Source organism: Patella vulgata, chromosome 6 (genome assembly GCF_932274485.2).
Source record: "Patella vulgata chromosome 6, xgPatVulg1.2, whole genome shotgun sequence".
Lineage (NCBI taxonomy): Eukaryota > Metazoa > Mollusca > Gastropoda > Patellidae > Patella > Patella vulgata.
Genome location: NC_065884.2, coordinates 41571651 through 41590022, shown reverse-complemented (window position 1 = coordinate 41590022; position 18372 = coordinate 41571651). Strand labels below are relative to the sequence as shown.

At 35.5% G+C, this 18372-nt stretch overlaps 1 protein-coding gene across 1 annotated transcript; it reads left to right on the top strand.

The window, feature by feature from the left end:
- The first annotated feature begins 1683 nt into the window (after positions 1-1683).
- Positions 1684-17858, top strand: LOC126823292 (UPF0764 protein C16orf89 homolog). Its single transcript, XM_050552038.1, has 7 exons — positions 1684-2459; positions 4675-4984; positions 9756-9867; positions 13843-13996; positions 16905-17034; positions 17451-17488; positions 17728-17858. Exons 1-7 carry the CDS (start codon positions 2273-2275, stop codon positions 17805-17807), a joined length of 1011 nt encoding a protein of 336 aa, XP_050407995.1. The 5' UTR covers positions 1684-2272; the 3' UTR covers positions 17808-17858.
- The last annotated feature ends 514 nt before the right edge of the window (positions 17859-18372 follow it).

The window sequence follows — 18372 nt, the reverse complement described above, 5'->3', positions numbered from 1 at the left end:
CCATATGAACTGTTTATGTTCATGTGTAGACAATATGTTATTAACATACACTGGTTACCTATAATAAAAACAGCAGTGCATTTCCGCAGTTTTGTATTGTTTCTGAATATTCCCTACTTTTTTTGGAGAGTATTATAGCAAAAGAGCAACTTTTCACCTAGATGCTACTTATTGCCTTATTTGATAGGATAGACACCACTGTCCCAAATAAATTATGACAGCCAACTTAGATCTTCCAGATTTCCACTTTGTAAAAACCAATGTCGACCAATACCCCAGCTTCTAACCCATTTAAGATCGCAGTCCTACATTAACAAGGTCAAGGATCATCTAGACAAGGCACCATACTTACTCCAAATAGATTATGGCGACCATCTTGGATCACCAAGATTTCCGCTATGTAAAATTATAATATCTACCAATATTTCAGCTTCTAAACCATTGATGATCGCAATATTGGTGTCTAGGTGCACATTTTCAGGATCAAGGGATATAGTTAAACCAGATAAAAAAGGTTGTTTTTATTGACACAAAAAAAGAAAACGTAATTAACTCAATTTACTCAAACCATTTTTAACCGATGGCGACGAGGTCAAAATAGTTACAATGGTTTGTCTTTTAGTCCGCGACAACACTGGCTTATATGAGTAAGACATTTTTACAAGAGCGTCGGCTTAACCGCTAGAATCTATGATTAAAACGACGGCGTTGAATTGGTAGATTTCTCTCAGATTTCGGATTTAAATTAATATTAACACCCCCATATAACAGTATAGCCAGATCTCGACAAATCGAAAATTATTATTTTTTTTACCGACTGGCGAAGATTTCTCAAGCAATAAGCTGTATAATGACGAGCTTTTTTCGAGATTATTTGTTATGAATGACCACTTTATTTACATGACGTGACTTCGAGGCACGCGGCTGGTCTTAGTAGCTATCTATCCCTGTTAACTTGAACACTATAAGTAGTGAACAACCGACTTAAGTCAACAACAATTATTTTTACATTTTAAATGCACGTATTTTTAAAGATATTATGACTTTAGAAAAATGCAATTGATTCGCTGATTGAGCTACAAAAGTGGAAACATTTAAATCTAAAAACAAAAGTCATGGTGAATCAAGCCATTATATACCTGAACCCACCAGAATACATCATTGTGGGGGTTATTACGTGTACCCTGCCATGTAAACTATACACTTCACAATATGTAGCTAAAGAACAAGTGACAATAAATCAATAAAATTACTTCGAGACACTATCAGAACAATACACTAGTGACTAAGAAGCATCTTGCAATATAAACAACTTACGAAAAACAGATGGTAAACTGGCAAAATGTTTAATGAAAATTATGTCTGTAAACGTCACCATTCTATTACATCGTTGAGTTATGTTAAGAACATTTCATGTATGTTAAGAACATACTGAAGGTGAATAGCACTCCAAAGTTTAAATAACAAAGAACATATTTAATTAACCATGGCCCTGAAGCAAATGCTTTGATTCTAAATAAAGCCAAAAAGTGAAACTATTTTCATGTATGTGTCTATGGGCGCCACCCTTTAAGATAGTCCAAGGGCAATGTTTGTTTTTTTACATGACTGGATTGAATAGCCATAACCTCTATTGATCGTATAAAGGTATAGATCACCCAAAATAGAAACATAAAGTAATATATCTTAAATAACGTGCATGCGATATTTTATTTAAAAATAACATGTGTGGGTTTACATAAAATATTCTTGAATAGGAATTGTGTATCTCATCTGGTATCAGATTAATAAGATTTCTTATATTAATCAGAAAAATAGTCTTCATCTTCCCCGTTAGGGAAATTAAAACGCGATTTTCCAATGGATTAATTCTGTACGCACAGTGAAAATGGATTTGATGGAATTAATTAGTGTTAATGATCCATAGAAATGGTTCACCTTAAAACTTCTGTAATTAAAACACAGAAAGTCAGAGTTCTGTTATCCTGAACTTGGTGGTATTTTATAATCAGTGATTAACTCGTGTCGCAAATAGAAACAGCCTTTGATGGGAAGTCACAATTCATCACGTGGCACCAATCATGTAGCTCTGCCGCAGAAGTATTATGGAATCGTGTTTCGATATTATAAAAAGGTGGTATAATCATAACAATCTGTAATATAAAGCGAGGCATATTTGATTGAAAGATACCAGCTGTCGATTTAACACGCTGATAACAGTTTCATTTGATCCTGTATACTAATACATTTGATTTACCCTTTTTTGGTTACAATGGCAGCCGTAAAGACCTACCTGGCCTTGCTATGTTTAACACAATATTGTTTATGTTTAACGTTGCCAGAAAATCGTTTTCTTTTCGAAAAAGTGTTAATCGGCGTTGAAAGAGCGGCAAAATTCTTTTCTGAAGACTACAGCGATTTAAATGTGGATGGTTTGTATGGTTTGAGACTGGCAGAAGGTAAGCTTTTATTTAGATTACACACTAGTATAGGGGAATCAAAATAAAAGACATAAACTAAACTGCTCTTACGTGGAATAAAATGTTACGGAAATGAAATTAAAATAAATGGGGTTTAACGTCCTACTTTTCTGCACCGACTAGGATAATAAAGACTGGCATACTGTTCTATTAGAGAAAGTTTGCCCACTGTCAAGGGTTCTTTTATGTACACGTTAATGTGTACACGGGATCTGGGGCCATCCGTACGACTATAATACGTTGTCCCTTGTCACGTCCTCCGTCCTGCACCACACTAACAAGGGGAAACCACGCCGGAAATTCGAACTAAATCACTACTCGAATGTTCGGAAAATATCAAACAATTGAAGTAGTTGGTATAAAAATACGAGAACCCAACACTTCAAATGAATAGGCATTATTTCTCAACCTATTAATGTTATTTAGAAAATGTAACGTTCGTACAGTCTCTGATTTTAGAACTACTAATCACCGACAAGAGCGTTTTTTTGTTCATAGCATTCAAAGTATTGTAAAAAGTGACCAACAAGGAAATTTGTCTACACATCATATTATCTAAAATTCAAATGATTATGCATAATTAAGATTTTGGCGTAAAATTTGTTGATTCAAGATTGCTCTATGCGTTTCATAATGCAAGCAGTTTTAGTCATGGAATATTGTCATTATTATTTATCGAAATGTAGTCATTTATGGCTATGATAAGTACCACATATTATCAGGATCGTCGCAACGAAATTCCCGGGGACTTGTCCAAATATTGATCCAGACATAATATATTTTAGGTATGCGATGAATTTTAAACTTGATTCATTCATAAAGAGGCATTATGTGAGATTAGATAAGGTGCATCCCATTCTTGCTATAATAGTTCAAAAATAGAAAATGAAAAATGAATATATATTCAAGATGTCAGACAGACCACTTTATTCTGAGCGGATTGACAGTTCATATTCCCGATTGTCAAAGTCTCGATTTCTAGTTCTTCATTCGGGCGTCACTGTGGATGCCACAATGTTAACGTTTAACGTAGATATGGCATGCATTGTCTACTTCACTCAATATCTAATCCATCCAATTGCCTAAAGACTTGATTATGGGCTGATGTGAATTAATGTCTAAATAATAATTTATAGAGCATTAAGTGAAGACAAAAAAAAGACCTACAATAGGCAGTACAGATATAACACTTGTATTTCACGAAATGTTAACTAAAATATAATCCAAATTTTAGTCATTTGATTGGATAATATTAGATTGATTTTAGTGCTTAGCCAATCAAAATTAAGTATCTACTAAAATTTGGATTTTATCTTTAGTTAAGATTTCGAGAAACAGGGCCCTGGTCCACAACGCGCCTACATCAGTACATGTATGCAGAGGGGCGTCATTAAAATACGGAGGACGCTACAGATCGCAGACGAATGGGCACACTACGTTGAAGTTGATATAAGCGGTTTAATTGTTCAGCTATTTGCGTTGGTTCATTTGTGGAAATTTAAAAAAAAAAAAATTAAATAATGTCGCTGATAAGAGATGTGCATTATTGTTATAGCCACCCCGTCTCCTAGAATAATTTAATTTACTTTTTACGTTGATAAACGTAAATATAGTCGCAAAGCCAACGCATTGTCAAACCGAGTTTAGGAGTGGTGGGTGGTCATAAAGTCTGTCATTTATTCAGGTGGCGTGGTTTCAATCACAAGCTTGTACGTGACAAGGATTAAAGTCGCCCGTTTTCTCCGGACCCCCTCTTTCCCTGGACCCCCGCTTTCCCTCACTGTTAAAGACTTTTATTGAAATAAAATTGTACAATATGCCATATACATGTACAACCATAATTGATTTAGGATGTGATTAACTGAAAATTAGGCATGAAGCAAACCAATAAAATTTAAATGAATAATGTCATTACCCGGCGGGAAACTTGCTGTTAGCATACATCATTGATCATAAACAAATTATTCTACATTTCAGCGTTTATTCCCCTTTCTTATAAGGACTGTAAAAGAATCGAGGGTAATTAGTTTGGTTTTGAGATATAATTTGAATAGGTTAAAATTTTTTAGAAAATGTTGACCAAAGGTACGGATGGTACTGATTACTTCATTTGAATAGATTTTTTTTTCTCTAGGTACCATTACTATGTTGTTATAATGTAAACTAACGATACATTACATATTTTCTATTTAAGGCCAAATTATTGAAGCTGTTAAAGAATGCGAAAAGAAAGATTGTGAAGAAGAACTAGTTGACACACTTCGAAGATTGAAGGAAATCGTGTCTACCACTTCTTTTAGATCGCTGCCTTACCTACAGGAAGCCGATGCAGATTACTATAAAAGATTTCTACCCGTCATTGATAAACCTTATTTATTAGAATATACCCCTCATCACTTTCACGAATTAGATAACGTAAAGATAGGCACATATGAGGACTATGAAGAAGAATATGGTGATATGTGTTATGCCAGATTGATTGGTTCTTATACTGAACAGGGCAGGTTGGTATCTAAGCACGTATACGTCAATTCAATCACAAAATATAACTCGATTTGTCTTATATAAATAACCATTGACAGCGTGCAACTATTATGTTAACCCACACCAATACGGCCTTTCCAGAAAGTCTGGGGTTAGGCCCCCCCCCCCCCTCACAAACAAACACACAAAAAGGTTTATGTATTTTTGTATGCATGGTCCCTTTTAATTAACGATTCAGCCGTGGGACTGGTTCGTATAACAAGTGGAAGTACATAATTAAATAGTAAAATCAAACTATAAACAATATATGTAACAGGTAGGCATCGGCCCCGTAGGCAGCCCCCCCCCCCCCCCGAAAAGTTCACTGTCCCTCCGCTACTGGCCTGGTAGGCATGTAGACAGCTGACATAACTATAAACTCGTATCCCTGAAGCAGCGACCGCGTTTTACAACATCTAGCCTTGATGTGATCTACAGAGTTAAAAAAAAAAGGCCAAACCTTCTATTGAAGATGCTATAAACTATGCTACACCACCTTCTTTATTTGTATATTCTCGATATAGGTACAGTTTGCCCTTTCAAATAATAAACACAGCTTTTGTTTTACTATAGTAATTAATTGATTAGTTTACTAACAGTTACAGAATAACTAGTTTTGTTCGTTCTATAATCCTGGGGCCTGTTTCACGAAATTTTAACTAAGATAAAATCCAAATTTTAGTAATTTGATTGGATAATATTAGATTAATTTTAGTGCTTAGCCAATCAAAATTGAAGTATCTACTAAAATTTGGATTTTATCTTTAGTTAAAATTTCGTGAAACAGGGCCCTGATCTCGGAATGAAGAATACTGTAACACGGAAACTGTTTTATTGTTGAAGGTGAACAGAATATTAGCTTCCAGACCTACATAGATATTTTAACAATGAACTCATTGATGATAAAAATGTCCAACGGCAGTAAAGCAAAAATTGAATTTATTTCAAACTGACAAACATAATGGGATACAATACAACATGTTGCAAATAAGCAAAACAAACTGTGTCATATGGGAGATCTCGCACGATCAATGAATACTGATTACATCTTATGATGACAACTAACAAAATATAATTTCTAAACACGTCAATCAACAATCAGTTTCATTTAAAGAACACCACTTTGCTATCTGAAAATTAAACGTCAGACTCTTAAGCACCCCCTCCTCACCCCCACACGGCCCTGGCACACATCAAACAAGTATCCACCTATATGCACGTGGAAGTGACTCGTATATGAATTGGCGAAGTGTTAGGCTTTTTCGAAGAAACAAAAAAGTTGGCATCATCTTTAGCTTACCATTACCGCGGGCCCGTAGCCAGCTCGTAAAATTTGGTGGGGCTATGGAATATTTTGGAGGGGCTGAGGATGTGGCCAGCTAAAGCCGGCCACCGCGAAGCGCCGATGACACAAGCCAGGAAAGAGGTCTTGGGGTCCTCCCCCAGAAAATTTTGAGAATTTGATGCTCGCATCTGAGTGCATTCCAGGGGCCTGTTTCACGAAATTTTAGTAATTTGATTGGATAATATTAGACTGATTTTAGTGCTTAGCCAATCAAAATTGAAGTATCTTCTAAAATTTGGATTTTTGTCTTTAGTTAAGATTTCGAGAAACAGGGCGCTGGGCCTCAAATTGAAGTGCCTCAGACAGGGTTTTATGGCTGAATTTTCTGAAATTTCCTTCTTCGACTCCTCCCGCCAATATCATCTTGAGGGTAGTAGAGAGTGTCTTTTGATTTACGCGGAGAACAGCTGTAGTATCAAATTTCAAGTAAACTTTAGGTTTTCTATTCATAGAATTACAGTATAGACTGCACAATAGGCACCTACATTTTAGGCGCCCATAGGCACCCTACATCGGCTGTAGGCAAATACAAAAATTGGAACCGGCGCCTTGTAGGCGAACAAATAAACCAGGGCCTCTTTTAAACCCGTAACCCGGGTATAAAAGGGCAGGTCCCAGGAAAATGGAGATAAATTATGCAGCCTCTGGTACCATCAAGAGCTCGAGCAAATTTTGAACTATTTGTTCTTCCTGTCACGTACAGTAGTTATGTACAACGCACGTATGGCATCAAGACAAGAGTATCAGGAGGTGATGATGACAGGCAGGCCTCGGTGGACCATGCTACGAGCCTACGGGTCGCCTACCAATTTGAACACTCCTAAAAAATCATTATTGTCGGTGATATATTTGGGGGGGGGGGGGGGCTAATTCGATTTTTTTTGGGGGGGGGGGGGCTTAGCCACCCCATAGCCACCTCGTGGCTACGGGCCCGCATTACCGTCGTCCATGTAAATTTTCCTTTTCAGCCAATATTGGCTTGGTATGGTATGTTGATTGGGGGTTGCTTATTCCTATTTGTTACAATGATGTTAATGAGCCATTTAGGGACTCAACAGGCTTACCGTAAAGTGGTTAAATTAGAGAAAAAACACTAAATATTAAATTTTTGGTTAGCACTTTCATCGTTATCAAACGAATCGTCAGGCCATTTTAATGCGTTACTATTCTGTTACAATAACGTTACGTCATTAAAAGAAAAACTAAAATGAAATAACATTAATTAAACATCAAACGTTATTTTAGAATGATAAGGGGTAATTATTTCAAAAAATAACCACCCCTTAGCATTCAAAGTTGGGTTATATTTAGAGATAAAGTTGTTTCTTTTGTTTCCAAGAGAACATTATCATTAATATTGAGTTTGTACAAAGGAAAAATCTTGAATTGACCTCTACCACAAATATCCAAATGTTCGCTCACCGGCAAGACTTTATTTCTTGCGAGTTTTATATTAGAACTATGTTGGTTAATTCGTAAATTCAACTGATCAGTAGTTTTTCCAATGTACATATCAATAAGTAAATTACATATTTCGATTTGCAATTCATATTTTGTTTTACATAGAATTTAACATATTTTATCATTTGGACAAATGTTCCTATATCGGAACATGTCTTACATCGTAGGTCCCCACACTTGGATACATGGGGTACCGAAATATCAGAATCAAATTTTGATGATGTTAATATTCTTCTAAGATTTTGAGGTCGTTTTTGACTATTTACAATTTTTTAATTATTTAGGATAAATTTTAATTTACGACTATTATTCATTAAAATACCCAACCGCCCCTTTATAATGGGCAACCCTCTTTCTTGAGAAGGATTAAATGTTAAAACAGGTGTTAAATTATTAGAATCGTTCTGTTTTATTTTGGGTTTTCTGGTGATCTCGAATTTGTTCGAAAGAACCAGAAAGATTTCAACGCCAGTTAGTGTATTTGCCATTTAAAATTATTACCGAAGGCCAGTTACTTCCGGACACCTGTTACCACTGTTTGTCGTGTATTTTGTACACGAGGAGCAGTCCATTTGCTGATTACACTATTTTGCTTGAATACACTATTTTGCCTATAACGTTTTTTAGGACTTCGAATTCTGTGTTATGGTTTGGATTGTTCGTACTTGGTGTTATTTTATCATAAAACCATATCTTTCGTTTGACCTCAAATGTTGTATAAATTGTTAATTAGACATTATCTTATTCACATGCCAATCCCATAATCAACGCTCTAGATCATCGGATGATTTTGATTTTCAACGGATTTAAACACGATTAGTAGTTAATTATTTAATTAAGAAAATGGATAATCGAGACCTTGTTTATTAGCTTAACATAAATAGATGACGCCAAGTATCTATTTTGTTAACTAGTATAGCGAGAACTCGCAGGTCTTTATCTAAATCTTACATAATGCATCTTTAATTATAGGATAGTTTCAAAAACTTTGATTTTTTGTGTAGTAAAATTTTTAAAGTTTTCAAAACTATCCAAGGAATATTGAAATAAGTAATGGAATATATAGTTTATTTTATGTCTCGCACGTTTATTTCATATACAATTATTTCATAGCATAACATACTCCCCTCCAGTTAGCAAACTAGAACTTAATATCTGGAGGGGGAGTGTGTTATGTTATGAAATAATTTCATTTATATTATACACAAAAAAAACAACAACACTGTATTCACGACACGACTCACCCGATGTTTTGTACCCAGAGGAGTACAATTTCTCCATGAAAAGGGTATGAAATTAACTTATTATTCAGTAAAAAGTATCGTGTTGAACTGGTGCAGTTCAATAATATGATACAATAATCTGACAATTACTAGCACTAGCGACTTGTTGTTAGTGACCAGTTACTATATGTATTCTAGAAGTTCATTTTCTATGCATAAAACTATCGGTCTGTTCGGCACCATGTTTTTTTTATACTGTGTGTCAAAAAATTGTCGGGGAAGCGGCCCGTACATATAAGATTCTCATTTGTCGTGTAATGATGCCAAGCCCATTGAAAATGAAAATTTGAACTTCTTGGTTTGACCAGTTTCAGATAGTTGCCATACGCCATGTTGCGCTAGAAGCGGCTTTTTTTTATAGTTTACTTTTCGTCGAAATTAGACTTTTAAAGGTTCTTTTACACGAGGCACTTCGGTTTTACACACCACCCGAACGACTAGACTTATTTTTCCTTCGCAGACCTTCATCCCTGTACCACTGGCAAGAGGAAAGCAGTTTGGAAAATTCCGAGGAACTTTCTCCAATAATACCGGAATCGAACCCCGAACCTTCCGGTTCGTGAGTGAGCAAGCGCCATACTCACCAAGTCACCATGGCTCCTATATTCTAATATATTTATGAAACTACTCCTTTAATTAGACTTCTAAAATGATTACTTTCAGAAAAATACCAAGATGTAATGCTACAACTGATTGTTGGCATTTTATGACAAAAGGAAATACAGTACGTTATTTCATCACACATCAATTATTATATTTTGTACTAGCAGAACATGTAAGTATACAAATATTTGTAATATGTGTCAAAAACACTATAGGTCATTCTTCACTACTGATTTGAAACGCCAATTAGCGGATGTCAAAGCTATAAAGATATAATTAGAAAGTATCTTTTATTCATAAGTTATATTCTATATAAATAAAATCAAAGATGTTTCTGTGTGTGTTCGCCCATCACGTTTTGTCACCGCGATCCACGATTCAAAGTAACCAGCATGGCCCTATGAATTTGGGCCTATGCCACGGGCGAAAAACGCTTCGTCGCCTCTCTCCACACGTATGAAATGAAATGAAATGGTGTTTAACGTCCTACTGTTCTGTCCCGACTGGGCTAATCAATACGGCACCCACATATTATGTGTTAAATTAGGCCCCGGGCATGACATACACAATCTCATTATTCAACAAAATACCATATTTTATTATTCATTTTTTCGAAGGTTATTAAAGTTATAGATCTACAATCAAATTTAACTTGGGGCTGTACTAGTCAAAACAGCTGTTGCGTGAACAACAGCAACATACCTTGTAATTATCTAATACCACAAGCCAAAACTACAGTACAAATAAAAGTCGCATGAAATTTTAAAAGCAAAAAGAATCTGTTATTTCATGACGCCCCTGCTAATTGTGAGACTGTAGATTGTTCACATTATGCTTTAACCTGGCACTGATAGGAATGTGTTTTTCTCTTCGACAAGGATAACCTTTTCTAGAAGTCTTTATTACCCGCGGTACTTTTTATACTCGTAATATGATTTTATTATGGAATATATGCGGCCATTGAGTCAGTATACGCCTACATGTCGATTGTAAACAACCACCATCTGTTAGTCCCATTAACTTTCGAATCGTATCGAACTACCTTTCGATGACGTAAAACCCATTCGAGCGATGGGCAGCACTGAAAATATGTAAGCATTAAAAATATACCTGGTGATATACTATTATCTTTACGCGAAAACCCTTGATTCCCGAGTTCAAATTTAGGTATCCATTTAGAGACCAATGGCTTGTGGAATTCAAGAAAAGGTAGACCCGGAGAGCACCCTCGGAGCAAAATTTGTTCTTTATCATTGCAAAGGAGTAAACCATAGAAACCAAAGTCAAAATGTAATTTGTTGATGAGGTGTTATTTCCAATTCTCATTATTTCTAATTATCCGCCTTTTCATTATGTAAAGCACCAAATATGGGTTGTTATTTTAACCGAAAAAAGTACTGATAAGACGGTATAAAAACAAAGCGTTTATTATATTAACCACACCCACTTATAACAATATCTCTTCATCTCTCGACCTACATGTTGTAAATTTTGATGGTAATCCTTTTTGACGTTCAGCTATTACTAAAGATAACGCTGTTTTCTCAACACAAACTTCATTACATTAATAAGGATGTCATTATTATTAAACTAGAAGTAAGTCATGTTTAAGCTGTAAATATCTGGCTAACAGACATCTTTAATTCAATAGATATAAACTAATAGCGTGCAGCATTTACTTTCTCTAAATATTGCTTCTTAAAACAGCTTTTAGGACGTTGTTTCCTTAAGACATGCGAAAATCAGGCGAATATATTTTTCTTGGGATCTTTATATTACTGTTATTACTGCAAATTAAATATCATTCTATTGATTTTTTTTTCTTTTTCTTTTGAAAAAAAAAAAATGATCAAAAATTGATATCTTACTTATTCTGGCAATTGAAGATCAATTTGTACTTTTCGTTCCTTCATCTGCAAGTAATAGGCAGATAAGAAATAAGCAGAATTCCCTCTTTTGATGAAATTCGTTTGAATTAAAAATATATAAAAAATGGTAAAGAAAGACGCATTAGGAGGATGTAATATCCCATGGAAGATCACATTTAACTTATAATATTCTTTATCATTATTAATGTTCGACAAAAGCCATAGTAATGAAAATTAAATTCAAGCGTATAATATTTATGCCAGTTAATCCTTTAATATTTTTTGCATGCAGTGATTATTTTTAAAGATCAATTTTCGTTTTAATATAGGCCTAGTAATCAGAAAAAATCGTGATATGGCGTATACTAATAATAAAGCGTGGGTTTAAATAACATTTCTTTACAGATAGATGTTAATTTCCTCGATATTCACTATCCTAAATACATAACCCTCGACTGCAAATATATTCAGATCACCAGGAAAAGATATTTATTAGGAGAGGGATAGAGAGAGAAAGAAATGGGGTTTAACGTCCACTCGACACAAACTAGGTCATTTCGGGACTAACATATGGTTTAATTTTATTTCAATAATTCGCTTGCGCGTAGGGGTCTTTAGCAGTGGGGGATCCGGAGAAAAACCACGAGGTTTGACAGGCGACCCTACTCCTTGTCACGTACAACCGGAGATTCGAAACCACGCCAGTTGACTCAATGACAGATCTATGATACAGCGCGCACAAGCTAACCATTCGGCCACCCCCCCCCCCCCCGGCCATATTTATTAGGACGGAAGGACCGCGATATTTCGTACCCCCCCCCCCCCATATTTATTAGGACGGAAGGACCGCGATATTTCGTAGTGTCAGAACGATAATCGTACTCTTCGTCCCGCGTGCTGGAAAAAGGACTTAAAAGTTTCCGTGCGCTCTTTGAAATGTTGTGATCGCAGCATTATTTTGAATACGTGTTTTGCTGCAGTATACAAAAACAGACATAATTCCATTGTATATAGTAAAGTCAGTAAACTGGTGACTAAAATACACACATTTCTCCTTATTGATTTTCAACTTGATGGATGCACATTTAAGAAATATGTTCTCTAATGCAATTGGTGCCAAAAATATTCCTGGAATTTCTATAATGCTGCATATAGCTGTTTCGTTTTCCTTTTAGAATAAAACCATTGCCTTTATATCAATCATCTGTTGGTAGCGCATATTATGATTATTTAATTGGTTTTGTGTTCATACTGTGGGGGCGGAATTCATCAACATTATATAGCCTTAATATTACCTTTCTATCCTAGAATAATATTTCTAGGCGCCATGATTCAAAATTAGTTCACCACGCTTCATGCTTAATTAACATTGAAGGCGATAGAGTTCTGATTTAAAAGCTCTAGTATGTTTGTTTTTAAAGGTTCTTGGTGGCAATACATCGACAATGTCTGACTGTCTGTCATTTAACTTATTGCCACTTTCAAACTCAGGATTTTAAATTTACGTAACCCAAACCTATCAATTTCCGACGTATGAATTTATATTCGGATATTGGGGGTTAACCCAAAAAGTTGAAGAGGTTATTTTCCAGTAAAATTTAGGACTTGATGAGTTTCTGACTACGGCAAATCACTAAACAATTTTCATTGGTTTGGTTGTGCCACTTAAGGGTATACTTGAAATAAAGTAGAAATCGACCAGAAAGCCTGTGTATTTATTGTTCAGCTAATTCAATTCTATAGTTCGGAAATCAAGTCGATTTTTATGCAGGTGGAGGTAGGTGTCTTGTGGTTATTCGAGCCCACCCTATCGTTAAATGTTTAATGACCATATCGCTAAGCTGAACTTATGCCATGGATCCGTATACTAGAAGTAAAATCCTTGGGTTAGGGTTACGTAAATTTAAAATCCTGAGTTTGAAAGTGGCAATAAGTTAAATGTCAGAGATTGTCGATGTATTGCCACCAAGAACCTTTAAAAACAAACATACTAGAGCTTTTAAATCAGAACTCTATCGCCTTCAATGTTAATTTTAAGCATGAAGCGTGGTGAACTAATTTTGAATCATGGCGCCTAAAAAATACTATTCTAGGATAGAAAGGTAATATTAAGATTATACCAGAAATTGTAAACAGACTAATGCACAACTGACTAGCAGGCAACGGACAGGGAAACGATTGTTTGGACACATCAGAATAGTATTTTGGGACATATTAAGCTTGCGTATACTCGTTTCATGAAATGTACGTACTTGTTGAATTTTATTTATATTTTATAGTTAGGATGTCCCCATGCTTTTGACGAGTTCACGAATCAAACAAACCCGCGTGAAGTACTAAACAGAATGTGTAAAAATATTTATGTGGAATCTACCAAATTGGTGGAAAATGGTTCTGTAAATGAAATGGATCAAGATTTATTCCTGGAACAAAGTAAGTCGCCGTATTGATAGTGCTTAAAGGGCATATAAACGAAACATATAAAAGTGATATGTACTTGAGGCTAGTGTTTACTACTATTTTACACCAGTTTGATTAAAATTATTCGATATATTACCGTTTATGTGTCAGACGTTCTAAAACATTTTTTAGTTTTCGATCAAAGCCATAAACAAGTTGACAGGCGCGTGACGTCAGAAGGACTACACATGCTGATTGTCAATAAGCTCTAGTCTATGCACATCACCACGGTTCAATAAACATGATGACTAGACGCTAGAATAATCATTAACTAATAAGCTACAAATAAAATAAACAATCACTATATATAAAGTAAAACATTGTTAACACCGGACCTTTGAGTTGTTATTGAAAATAAACGTGTGATTAGAAAATAAAATTTAAAATGCCGCATAACGGGTAAGATTTTATTAATTTCCAAAGGGTGAACTTTTCGGAAAGACTGGACTGCTTTTGTAAATAATTTAAATACTGATTGGCAACCTACTGCCTACTATTACAGTAGTGTTGTGCGAATTATTGTTATATTCTGAATTTATATGACATGACTTTATTGAAGTTTTCGGAACACAAAAGTAAATATAAAATCAAATCCACTTGAAGTTAAATACGCCGGCTTGTCTATTCGTCAAGGCTCCTGAATGGATTGTTTACACTCTGTTTTGTATGCTTCTTTCACAAAATGCACATCCCGCCACATCCCCAAAACAATAAACTTAAAAAAAATCCAATCCGCTTATCAAATTTCGCTTTCCACTAATGATCTTGACTTATTACGCAGTATGCTGTTTGTGGATGTATATGAACAAAAATAGACAGTATTGTAGTAATATTGTTAAATTAATGATAAACTGTAATTAGAGATCTAAACTAATCTATTAAAGTACAATCTCGTGCTTATAATCCATCAACTCGGTAATTTATTTAGAAATATAACGACATGATGGCTATTTTATTTTTATGTTTTACTTCTCAAATCTACCCATGTAATGTGCATGACGTCAAAAGTCAATAAATTATCATACATAACTATATCAAATTGCGTAAAATTACGAGATTCCTTATTGAAATAAGTTATATAATATTGAAACAATCCTTTCATTAGAAGATATTTGTTCTATATTAAACAATAAAACATTCACGTTACACGTAGCCTTATTTACTAAATGTTTGTGTTCAGCTGGCATTAAAAAAAGAAAAAAAAATTTAGAATGATTGTGGTTTGAAATGATATTTTTAATCATTTCTCAGAATTCAATTATTCATTTCATAAAAGTGGATTATTTATCTGATTGAAATACGGTTCTTATTGATTTTAATTACTAGTGTTTTGTTTACAAAATAAGTTGAGTTATGGGTTTAAGCCCACGTCTCACGAAACAAGTTCAAACAAGTTCTCAAAAACACCCTACCTGGTCATAGAAAATTATAGAACGTGTTGTGGTTGGGGTAGAATGTAAATAATGTCTATAATATGATCGTTCACAAACAGTCCTCAATATGCCCATCTCGTCTGTACCTCGTCCATGGTCAAATCACATCAAGTTCAGATCGGGTAAATTTGTCATGTCAAAATGTCCAAGCCCGCCCGTAGTCGGTTTTAAACCAGATTGTAACTAGTTCTTCCTCGCTCCCCATACGTCTGCAACTGGTTTTAACTAGTTCGTAACCCGACCACCCCGTTAGGAGACTGTTCAACTCGTTCTCATCTCGTTCTTAGTGCATTCAAACGAACTCTTATTGCGTGTGAGGTCCCATCCTGGCTCGAGGTCTATTTAAACCCACGCGTTCTTGCCATTTCGCATTCCCGTTCAATACTTCAAGCTGCGCAGATCAAGGCATTCAAATTTAGTACTACAGTCGCCTTCCGTGTTTCATCATGATCCCCAAAGAGAAGTGCCAGAAGGACTGTCCGTGGGACAGCAGTCACTAGCACTTCCCGAAGAATCGGCGAAGATCCCCAACCTCCAGCTTCTCTGACGGCCAGCCAGAGCAGGCCCAAGTTGCTGAGCCCCGTGAGCATGTTCCCGGGCCCTGAAGGACACCCATCTCTCCCCTGAACAAGAAGTCGGCATGGTGGAATGGCGCAAGGCCAATGAAGTCAATAAAAAAACATGGGGCCTATAATTGATGTTGTAACACGTCCCTAGTAGGATAGAAGTGCGGCAATTTCGTTCATAGTATATACGACAATTCCGTTCGCAGTACGTCCATCTCGTTTTAAGTAGTTGTTACTCCGTGTAATTGCAGGACGGGGACACTGTTGAACAACAGACTCGACGTTTTATAGCACCCTTCCCGTCCAAGCTAGTCCGATTCCGCCCATAAAGGTTTTTAAAGCGAGAATTTCCTATTTTCTAAGAAAGTCAAAACATAATCATTTCTGTCTTTTGCTCAATAGGTTGTCAACTCACTATTATACGATCATAGGTATCATTCTCACACTTAAAAATCATTCACCCCTGAAATAATAACACAATTACCTCCCTTGTTTTTTTTACCCCCCACCCCCATGGAATAGCTATCTTCAAACGTTTGAATTTGAAGTTGAAAATGATATTTTTGCCAATTTCTCAACTGGCGATATTGAATTATAGGATTAATAGGATTATTCTTTAACAAGGTAGGACTGTTTATAGATACCATTTATTTTAAGGCTTTATTTTAATACATTTTAAAAATATAACTTAAAAATATGAAATTATTGCTTTAAACAGATCGTAAACAGTTGCTACTGCGTACAACTACATTCGCACACAGTTTGAGTCCGCTTGACAAAAATTTTCAGAACGTAGTGAGAACTAGTTTGGTGTGATGGGGGCTTTAGATAAAACATGATCACTGATAAATGAAATACTTTTAAAATGTGTGTAAATTTCAGCTGTGTTGTGCGGAACGTTAGGTTATGAAGATTTCCAGCGTCCTGATTGGATGCATATGGTTTTAAAATGGCAAAGACGAGATGGATGTTTTGCAATGCCTTTGGTGGCTGAATATCTAGAGAAAGAAAGGTAGATTATAATCATTGGTTTCTTTTTTGTTTAAGAAGACGCAGTCCCCGTCACGCTTTGAAGGGGGACGGGGGTCACTGAGTAAGGAGCTGGGTCGCTAACCAGGGGGTGGGGGGGGGGTCTCGGTTTCGATCCAGGTTTTGGCCGAGAAAGTTCTCTGCAATTTGCTAGCGTGGTCCTCTATAATCAGTGGTGTCGTACGCGGAAGGCTGACAACAACAGTGTCTAATTTTTCAGATGGGACGAAAACCCGGGGTCCCGTGTAACCATTGATAGTTGAAATTCGATACTGGCCGTAGCACATTGTATAGCGTATACTCAGTCAGTGTAGAAAACACCATTTCATTTATTATCAATGATTTTGTTCAAACTGGAAATTATATCCGACTCACGTATAATGATTATTATTATTTCAGTACTGGTAGAAAATTATTACGAGAGGCAGCCATGAAAGGTACGTGAGAATATAAAACTTAAACTTTTCTTTGTCACCGTTTACTTGAATTCACGGTGGTATTCTATGTCAAACTTTTCTTATATGCACAATTACACTAGATCTATCGATTGTCAATATAATCCAATGAATTACGATCCGTTAAAATCTTAATAGGATCATCATACTTTTTCTCTCATAAAACCACACTGAAAAACATCTCCAGTTAATATCCTATCCTTTTTTCATTATCTTTTCAGATGGATGTTTAGCTCATAAATCTGGACTAGGATTTTCAGTTTTAGCTACATATTTACGTTATCTTGTACACACGTTATAATATATTGCAATGTATGGTATTTACAAAGAATAAATGTAACTTTTAGAATAATTAAGTCGTCATCCTTGAGATATTCGGGGTCAAAGGTCAAATGGGTTCATTTGCACTGAAAGTGAATGCGCGGTCATTCTTGAATCATGAAAATAAGCTGAAAATGATCGAAAGTAATCACACTTTCAATAAAAATGTAAATTTGCTGAATTCACCTTTGTTCTTTGTGACCCCAGGGGTTAAAAGGTCACATTTCCCGTTTTAGCACTAGGAAGATTTAAAGTGATAAATGTCAGCGTAAAATATAATAACTAAAGCGAAACCTGTTCTAATTAATAATAGGAACATTTAAAATTTATCTTTAGGGGGTCTTAGCACCGAACTTTTACTTTGGAACGTCGAAAATGATCTTGCATATCAGAACCAAAACGCTTCGGACCCTGTTTCAAAAATACGTTAAAACTGTTAAATCAAAATCTCTCAGAATTAGTTTTACAACGAATGCTATACATAATGATACTAGTTGTCTGAAAAAAACAATTGGATAGTTCCATGACTGGACTCCAGCCAGCAG